Source organism: Taudactylus pleione, unplaced genomic scaffold (assembly GCF_031769625.1).
Source record: "Taudactylus pleione unplaced genomic scaffold, aTauple2 ptg000828l, whole genome shotgun sequence".
In the NCBI taxonomy this organism is placed as follows: Eukaryota; Metazoa; Chordata; class Amphibia; order Anura; family Myobatrachidae; genus Taudactylus; species Taudactylus pleione.
In genome coordinates, this window is record NW_028285230.1 from 6,149 (window position 1) to 14,902 (window position 8,754).

Genomic DNA, 8,754 nt, shown 5'->3' on the forward strand with positions numbered 1-8,754 from the left:
TATATGTGAGTATGACTCTGCCTAATGAGAACTATAACATAGACCTGCTATACATATAATATATTAATGCCTAAAGCGAGTGTTAAAAAATAAAAATGGCAAATCTCATGCATTCTGTGCATAAACTACTAGTAAACAGAATTAGGTGGTGAAATAGTTTTGCGTGTCTTGCTGCAAATGTTTGGGCTCCTCTGATTACTGTACAGGAGAGTCAGCACAGAGCAGGGAGGGGGCCGTGCATGCTAAGATATTCTTTATATGCACCTGCTGCAGCTGGGAACATTTAGGGGAAGCCCTCCTCTTGCCTCGCCCACTGCACTTGTCTCACTCTACTATTGGCTGTTGTGGAGGCCTCATGGTAATGTACCCAGAGAATGTCTACCCAGATTGTCTCTGTCCCAGGCTGGGGACACAGAGAGTGGCAGAGGATGCCCAGATCTTTCCTGGTCAAAAAACCCTGCAGCCACAGGATCCCGGATTATGGGCACCTGCTGGAGGCGCAGGCAGGTAAGCGGACACACCTGAGGGGGGCAGGTCCGTGTCCCTGGACAGAGAGCAGCCTTGTGCCTGTGTTATTGGGGACCGGCTCACTTCATGCTGAATACCGACATGCAGAGGGAATCTCAAACTCATTTTCCGTTACATTTCTCATTTTCTGTACATTTTTTTTATTTTCCTTTAAATATCGGAATTTTTACATTGATTAAGAGGCATATGTATCAAAGCTTGATGTGAGATATATATCACTGACCAATCAGCTCCTAACATTTTTTAAACACAGCCTGCAAAATGTAAGTTAGAAGCTGATTGGTTGGTCATCTATATCTCAGAAATTTATCTCACATCAAGCTTTGATACATATGCCCCTAAGATTTTTATGGGGGAGGCTCAATTCTGGGCGATGTGTGCGCACTGGATCTGGAGTGCACTAAGCAACTATCCATCTTTGCTGATTTTCCTTCGAAAATCCCCACAGAGGTGCTCAGGAAGATCGTCGAATTTGCTACCATAATAATAATGCACGCAGCCTAGATCGCGGTGTTGTTCGGTGGCACTTCGCAGGGAATTGAATTGGACACTTGGGAGCATATGTATCAAAGCTTGATGTGAGATAAAATTGTGAAATATATATTGCCAACCAATCAGCTCCTAACTATCATTTCTTAAACACAACCTGCAAAATGTAAGTTAGAAGCTGATTGGTTGGTGATATATATCTCACATCAAGCTCTGATACATATGCCCCTAATTGTAAGCTCTCACAGACAGTCCTATCTGTTCCTTGTGCACATGTAAGTTAGGAGGATGTATATGAATGGCACTGGCTGATCTTCCTGTTTTTGTACAGCACTACAGTATATGTTGGTACTTTGTAAGTAACAATAGTATTACACTGGGAGTTTCACTTGTGCCCCAAATCCAGTTGCTAAATAAGTGGTTGATGTAACTGATTTATCTGCCATACATTCAGAAATGTCCTGATATCAATGTATGTGTGTATAGAAAGAGAGATCCAGCAGTGTGTACCTTGTTAGCCTGTCTCCCCTGTACAGTCTCACCCGTTACAAATGCTTTTGTCCAGCGACTCTTCTCTGTAACTAATTTCCTTTATCCCAGTTGAGGAGCAGGTGCAGCTGGGGAGACGTGTGATGGCGTGTGCACCTGCAGTATATTCTTTCCATCTTCACGCTGCCTCTGAATAGAACATCACTCACTCCTAGCTCATTCGGGTGGGATTTGTGCCACCCTGGGGTATCAATTGTCCTTACACAAAAGGGTTGAAGAGTCTCATAGAAAGCTGAGATGCCAGTCACCGCTTACTTATGAGAACTAGGATGTTCTGCAGCAGCTGAGAAGCCAGTTTGTTCTGTTACCCTGGAGAGGTCGCACTGGCTGTGGTGTCTTTGCTGATCAGTGGTATGCACGGCCAGTAATGGTCATTTACCCTGACCATAAGTACAAACACATTAATGTTTCCAAACTGGATTAGAAATGTCACTCCTGACAGAAGGCTGTGTTCTGGTGTAAATGGGTCTCTCGTCTTAGTGGACACAAACTTGTGTTTTTTCAGGACTTAAAGTGACTCTTTCAGCATCAAGTCCCATTAAAAAACATGGACACTTTTTGTTCAGGGATTTTAAGATAATCTCTGGTCTGATAAACTCTGCATTTCTGTGTATCGATTTTGTTACCAACGATTTTATGAACGATTATCTGTCAGATTTTTTTTAAAGTGTAATGAACTACAAACGATTTTTGCATATTCCGTTAATAAAAATCGTTCAGTTGACAAGTCTGATTGAACTACAAACGTGAATGCGCATGAACGATAGTCGTTCATCGTTTGACTCAGAAAGTGAACGATTTTTTCATATGATTATCGTTAAATTATATTGTTTAACGATAATCGTTCAAAAAATCGTGTGTGTATGCAGTTTAAGAGTAGCATGCAATAGGTGCTGCAGCCGGGGTGTAATATGCCTGCTTATACGTGGTAAGAGAAGCTTCGCTTACACGTATGGGATAATGGTAACATCTTAAGCTGGGTACACATGTAAAGATATTCTGTCCAACCATCCAACTAGTTGATTGGTTGGAATGAAAATCTGGTAATGTATGAAAGTGGACAAAAACTGTTGTTTGTTAAATGTTTGATCTAAACAATTTGTTCAAACTTGTCTGACGACCATTTTCATCTGTTTTCTGGCATTTAGGAGCAAATTGCTGATCATCAGTTACTCCCATACCTTACCAGATTTCATTCCAACCAATCAATTAGTTGGATGTTTGGACAGAAAATCTTTACGTGTGTATGCAGCATTAGTATCATTCTGGACTGGATAAACAGTAGTATAATATTAGCAAACATTATATTGCCCACAACATGCACAATATACAATGGGTTATATTTACTAAAGGTCGATTTTAATCAATTGAAAATCGATCAACATCGATATTTTGTTTCTGGAGATAAATTACACCTTTACTACTACTTAAAAAACCAAATACCAAATTGTCTGGTAGTAAAGGTGTGATTTAGCTCCAGAAACACAACATCGATGTTGATGGATTTTAAATCGATCAAAACCAACCTGTAGTAAATATACCCCAATGTGTACTCTCTCACCTTAGACATGCCTCATGCAAAACTCTATTACATACAGAGAGACAGTAACAAGAGAGACCAGGCTCTGCACTAAAAGGAAACATATTTTAAAGCCGGTTTGAAGGTGCGCATACACGGTGAGATATAGCAGCCGAGCCGACGGATTGGTGCGATATCGTTGCTATATTGTACCGTGTATGGGCATGATATCGGACATTACGCGCTCCCGCGGGGTCGTACATCGCACCTCCAGATCTTACTGCAGGTTAATTTGATCTGGAGGTGCGATGTACGATCCCATGCAACGCTATGCGGGTGTGGGATCGGCGTGCCGGCATATCGGGCGGTCGGCCATCCGATCGCACCGTGCGTGGGGACCGCCCTATATGTCGGCCGTTGGATCCCCAGTCACGTCACAAGGTGAATATCACACCGTATATTGGTGGCTTTAGTTTCCAATGTTTAGCCAAAATAGGAAATTAAAATCATGAAGACAGTTCCGCCAACAGAGCAGCAAATATGTATCTGATAGAAAGAAAACTATTACATAATAATTGCTAAAGAGGGAATGATAGTTTACATGCCAGTCCCTCCAATACTGTTCAGCCTTACATTCCAATTCAATGTGCCATAGCTTTACCTCAGAATGGTCACACGTGCAATATGATATAGAGAAATATCCTTATTTTAATAATGAGAGGGAAGACACGGGTGGCTAATAAACAATAGATTGCTTATGGTAGCGGTTTTCCTGCTATAGATTAGAAGTGTATTGGTTGTGGGGGGTAAATGGTAGAGGTTTAGATGTGTATACCTAACAATAACCCTGATGTTACAGAACTGTGTGTTCCTGGTACAGGCCTGGTGTTGTCCGTACATCAGAATGAGGACTCTTCTATTCCAAAGCCTGGTGTTACCGAGCAGTGTCAGAAACAGCCCAATCCACCACAGATCCAGGTGGACGTGGAACAGGGGAATTATTGTGAAAAGACATTCCTTAAGCCACTGGCCCTAAGAATGGATGATGCTCTGTCAGTTTTGACATATGAGCTTCCTCTCAAAGACAACATGAACAACCTCAACATGCCCCTCAGGAGCAGAACAATGGATGGAGGTTTTTCCACACCTGGGAATAAGGCTCCATTCAACCTCCCATCTACAGGGACAGCTCCCCAAATCTCAGATCCTGTGGGCTGCTTAGACTTTCAGAAACCTGGTGGACTTTACACTGGTAGTAAATTATGGAACTGCAGGTATTTCAGTTGTCCCCACTGTTCTAAGGCCTACAGCAGCCTGGGCGCCCTAAAGATGCACATCCGCACCCATACACTGCCCTGTGCCTGTAGGATCTGCGGCAAAGCTTTCTCCAGACCCTGGCTTCTTCAGGGACATATTCGGACACATACAGGTAAAACGACAGCCCAACAACATCTTAAGATCATGGTTAGTAATGTCATATGGAGCTGAAGCATAGGCAATATATAAACCTGCAATGCTTCTATGATCCATCTGGGCACCCTCTTTGCAGTGCCATAAAATCAGTGGCCTGGACAGCAGAAAACGTGAGATAGGAGATATATACATGAGAGATTTCTATGCCTACTGATATTTGGGTGAATTTGTTTTTGATCAGACACGTTCCTTCAAAACTGGGGACGTGCGGGAGATTAAGTGGGCGGGGTTACAGCTACCTTCTATTTCTGTCATTTAGCCAATGAATGCATTACAATTATCACAGCAGTACATAGTATTTCAGCTCAATCAGCTCCTGTACATAAATGCCCAACATTGTAGGTCAGCTTGCGGAAGTGCAATACCTCCCACCCTCTGTGAATATTCTGATCTCTAGACTACAGGATAGTCCCCAAAAATCATGTCTGTCCTGCCGAACGCAGGAGGTATACACCATCCATGTGTAGGCAAGTTTCAAGTGGGAGGAGCTGTAGCCAATTTACATAAATATACAGAGTAATCACGTGAGGCTCCTGTCAAACTGGTGCAGTGTTTAAAAGAGAGTTCATTCTTCTAACATGTAACTGAGAACCTTTATCCTGGAGAAATCAGGGTAGGACTGGCAGGGTACTGTACTTGTGTTTGCCCCCACAGCCTAAATACAGTTGGCGGGTAACAGGTGTCTCGGGGACAATCATATGGTCCTCAAGAGCCTGTGGCACTTGGATCCCAGCATACTATAGACTCTGTGGGGCGATTCGGCTGTATGTGACAGTATTGGGCACCGTCAACAAACAAAACAATAATCCCATCAAGGACTGGATGCTTTTTTCACCAGTGACAAGCATATCCGCCAACCTGCAATATTCTGCTGCCTGGCTAATATGGCACGAAGGTGCTATGGTGTAATAATATACCATATTGGGTACAGGCAGTTTAAATGGGGTCATCACAATGTAATGCGTCTAAAACAGTGTAACGTGCTGTTAATGGGTTTAGGGCCCACAGTAGACCGTAATCTTGCCCAGCAGACCCTTGCAGTAGTTTAAGATAGGCTGTTACACCAATCATTTACTTACATTTCTCCTTGTGATTAACACTAACCAACTATACACAGAGCAGCAATAACACTCTGAACCAATTCCTGCAGACCTTTTAGTGTGTGCTGAGTGCACGCAGTGTACAAATATTCTTCGTACACTGGTGCTCTCATCATGTGGGAGACCCCTTACTGGTACCACAAAAAATTGGTCTGTGCTTATCCTTTACGAGAACACTTAGCAAAGGCAGCGAGAATACTGACTGTTATTACTGGATCCACAAAGCTGCTCTGTGTCATATCCAAGGGCAACAAATATAAAAAAAAAACCATTGTGTAGTTGATATAAAGGCATTACTGAAAAACACAGACACAAGCCGGAAAGGTCAGGTAATGTATCTAGTGCAGTGGTTCTCAAACTCGGTCCTCAGGACCCCCACACAGTTCATGATTTGCAGGTCACCCAGCAGGTGCACAGGTGTAGTCATTACTCACTGACACATTCTAAAAGGATTCACAGTTGGAGATAATTATTTAACTTGTGATTCTGTGAGGAGACCTGGAAAACATGCATTGTTTGGGGTCCTGAGAACCTGTGATCTAGTGGAAGTTGCTTGACAGCATGTACAAGCCCTTAGGACAGAGGTCCTCAAGGCCCCATACATCAGCCATCGACTGCAGAATTGCCACAATTTGCAATCGATTGTATATATAAATCTGCAATGTATGGGCTTCACAGATCGCAGACTGCAAACAAAAAGTGATTGGAATTGTTAAATCGGATTGTCCAAATGTTGGATTTTACAGAGACGCTGTAGATTGCTAGTGTATGGACATGATCAGCAGATTTGCAGACCTTTACTAGTAAAATGAAGGGCCTTTCAAGATTGGCAGATTTGTGTTTGCTGCAATCAATCTGCAAATCACTGAAAAAGATCTGTAATGTATGGGCGCAGATTGCTAAATTAGGAAATCCTAACATCAGGCAACAAATCTTCAAATTGTTTAATTGTAGTTTTCAGATTGCTGGTGTATGGGGGCCTTTACAGTCCAGGTTTTAATGATATCCATGCTTAACCAAGGGGTCTATTTACTAAGCAGTGTTAGGAGACAGAGAGAAAGTGATAAGGTGCCAGCCAATCAGCTCCCAATTTTCATTTTTCAAACACAGCCTGTGAGATGACAGTTGGGAGCTGATTGGCTGGCACCTTATCACTTTTCACTCTGTCTCCTAACACTGCTTATTAATTAGACCATGGAGATCTCTAAAACCTGAACTGTTGAGGTGCCTTGAGGACCGTGTTTGGGAACCTCTGGGGTTAGGACTTGAACCCTGCAGTGTAAACAGAAAAGACTTTAGAACACAGGTTCTCAAACTCAGTCCTCAGGACAGTGCATGTTTTTTCAGGTCTACTCAAATGAAATCATTATCTACGCCTGTGGATCTTTTAAAATGTGTCAGTGAGTAATGACTACACCTGCACCCCTGCTGGGTGACCTGGAAACCGTGACCTGTGTGGGGTCCTGAGGAGCGAGTTTGAGAACCACTGATCAAGAACAAACAGTGTAGTTACTAGAATTAGTGCAGATAATTTGCAGCTACCACATTACGTCATCTCCTATCAAATATAGAGAATACATAAAGCTACTGTATCTTGTACTGTTATCTGTGTTACTTGCCATATATTTAGATCCATATGTTTTAAATGCTGTATATTCTGCTTTGTACAGGCGAAAAACCCTTTTCTTGCTATCACTGCGGCCGTGGCTTTGCTGACCGCTCCAACCTGCGAGCTCACCTGCAGACGCACTCGGAGATAAAACGATACCAGTGCCCAGGATGTGGCAAGACCTTTTCCCGCATCTCCCTCCTCACCAAACACCGCAATGGCTGCTGCTGCCCCGTTTCCTGACTCTGAGTGTCTCTGGAGCACTCGCTGCTGTCCTGGGAAGGGTCCTGAAACAAGATAATCCCTCTTATAAGCCATGCGCAGACTTTCTTCACGACACATTGTTCTGGATAGTAAATGATTTGAACAACCGTATATTCTTTCTAGGGACCTTATTCCTGGATAAAACAAAGTTACTCCCATATCTGAGAAATGTTTGTCAAACTGTATTACATAGTAATGTGGCCACTGGTTGGCGCTGTTGTCTTATTGTCTATTTGAATGTATCTCAGACTACTTAATATGGCAGCTGCTAATCTTTCCAATGGAGAATAAGCAGTTAAGTCAGTGGCATATCTATAATGGGTGCAGTGTGTCCAGGTCCAGGGGGGCCCCGCACCGCACATCCTGCACCCTTTGTATTTTAAACTTACCTGTCTGTGGTCCTGTGTCGGGTGTCAGCATGCTCAGAACACCCAAAAATGGCCGTCGCGGCCATTTTTCCGGCGTTCTGTGCATGCGCAGTAGACTCACGGGCACACTCTCTTAAGATGCTCATAAGTGTTACTGAAAGTGTATAGAGCACAGGTTCTCATACTCGGTCCTCATGACCCCAAACAGTGCATGTTTTCCAGGTCTCCTCACAGAATCACAACTGAAATAATTAACTCCATCTGTGGATCTTTTAAAATGTGTCAGTGAGTAATGAAAACACCTGTGCACCTGCTGGGTGACCTGTGTGGGGTCTTGAGGACAGAGTTTGAGAACCACTGCTATAGAGTATTGAAAATGCCATTTTACACCAGCCTGTATGATCTCTTGTTGGGTAAAGCCAGGATACTGCCAATATTAACCTCAACAAGAGGGAAACTATGACAAGGCTTACAGTAGTGAATTAAAAAATGTTGAATAAAATTTGATTTCCACCTACTGTAATTCAGATTCTATCAGGTAATCTCATATTCTGTGTGCATTAATAAAGGTAACATATTGCTCATGCACCAACAGCAATTATGACGTGAAGAGCTGGCCATAAAAATAGCACAACATTACAATTATTTTATGCGTTTTAATATGATCTTTTTTTTTTTTTTTTTTTTAAATACTCTAATGCAGTGTTTCTCAAACCCGATCCTCATACCCAAACAGTGCATGTTTTCCAGATCTCCTAGCTGGAGCACAGGTGTGTCAATTGACTAACAACAAATCTACAGGTGGAACTGATTAATCCTGAGAATACCTTGAAAACACGCACTGTTATGTGGGGT

At 42.7% G+C, this 8,754-nt stretch overlaps 1 protein-coding gene across 2 annotated transcripts; it reads left to right on the forward strand.

Annotated features, from left to right (window-relative positions):
* The first annotated feature begins 353 nt into the window (after nucleotides 1–353).
* Nucleotides 354–8,536, forward strand: LOC148474570 (zinc finger protein SNAI3-like). 2 transcript variants are annotated; one of them, XM_088458372.1, is made up of 3 exons: nucleotides 354–507; nucleotides 3,945–4,514; nucleotides 7,329–8,536. In XM_088458372.1, exons 1-3 carry the CDS (start codon nucleotides 375–377, stop codon nucleotides 7,508–7,510), a joined length of 885 nt encoding a protein of 294 aa, XP_088314498.1. In that variant the 5' UTR covers nucleotides 354–374; the 3' UTR covers nucleotides 7,511–8,536. The 2 variants fall into 2 exon arrangements, with proteins under 2 accessions (XP_088314498.1, XP_088314499.1); XM_088458373.1 differs by having other exon boundaries at nucleotides 3,966–4,514.
* Nucleotides 8,537–8,754: the final 218 nt, after the last annotated feature.

Bases quoted from the DNA above. Each gene is read 5' to 3' on its own strand.
- LOC148474570 (XM_088458372.1), top strand. From the start codon at position 375: ATGTCTACCCAGATTGTCTCTGTCCCAGGCTGGGGACACAGAGAGTGG. The intron at 508-3,944 runs GTAAGCGGACAC...CTGATGTTACAG, and splicing joins CCTGCTGGAGGCGCAGGCAG to AACTGTGTGTTCCTGGTACA. The intron at 4,515-7,328 runs GTAAAACGACAG...TGCTTTGTACAG, and splicing joins ACATATTCGGACACATACAG to GCGAAAAACCCTTTTCTTGC.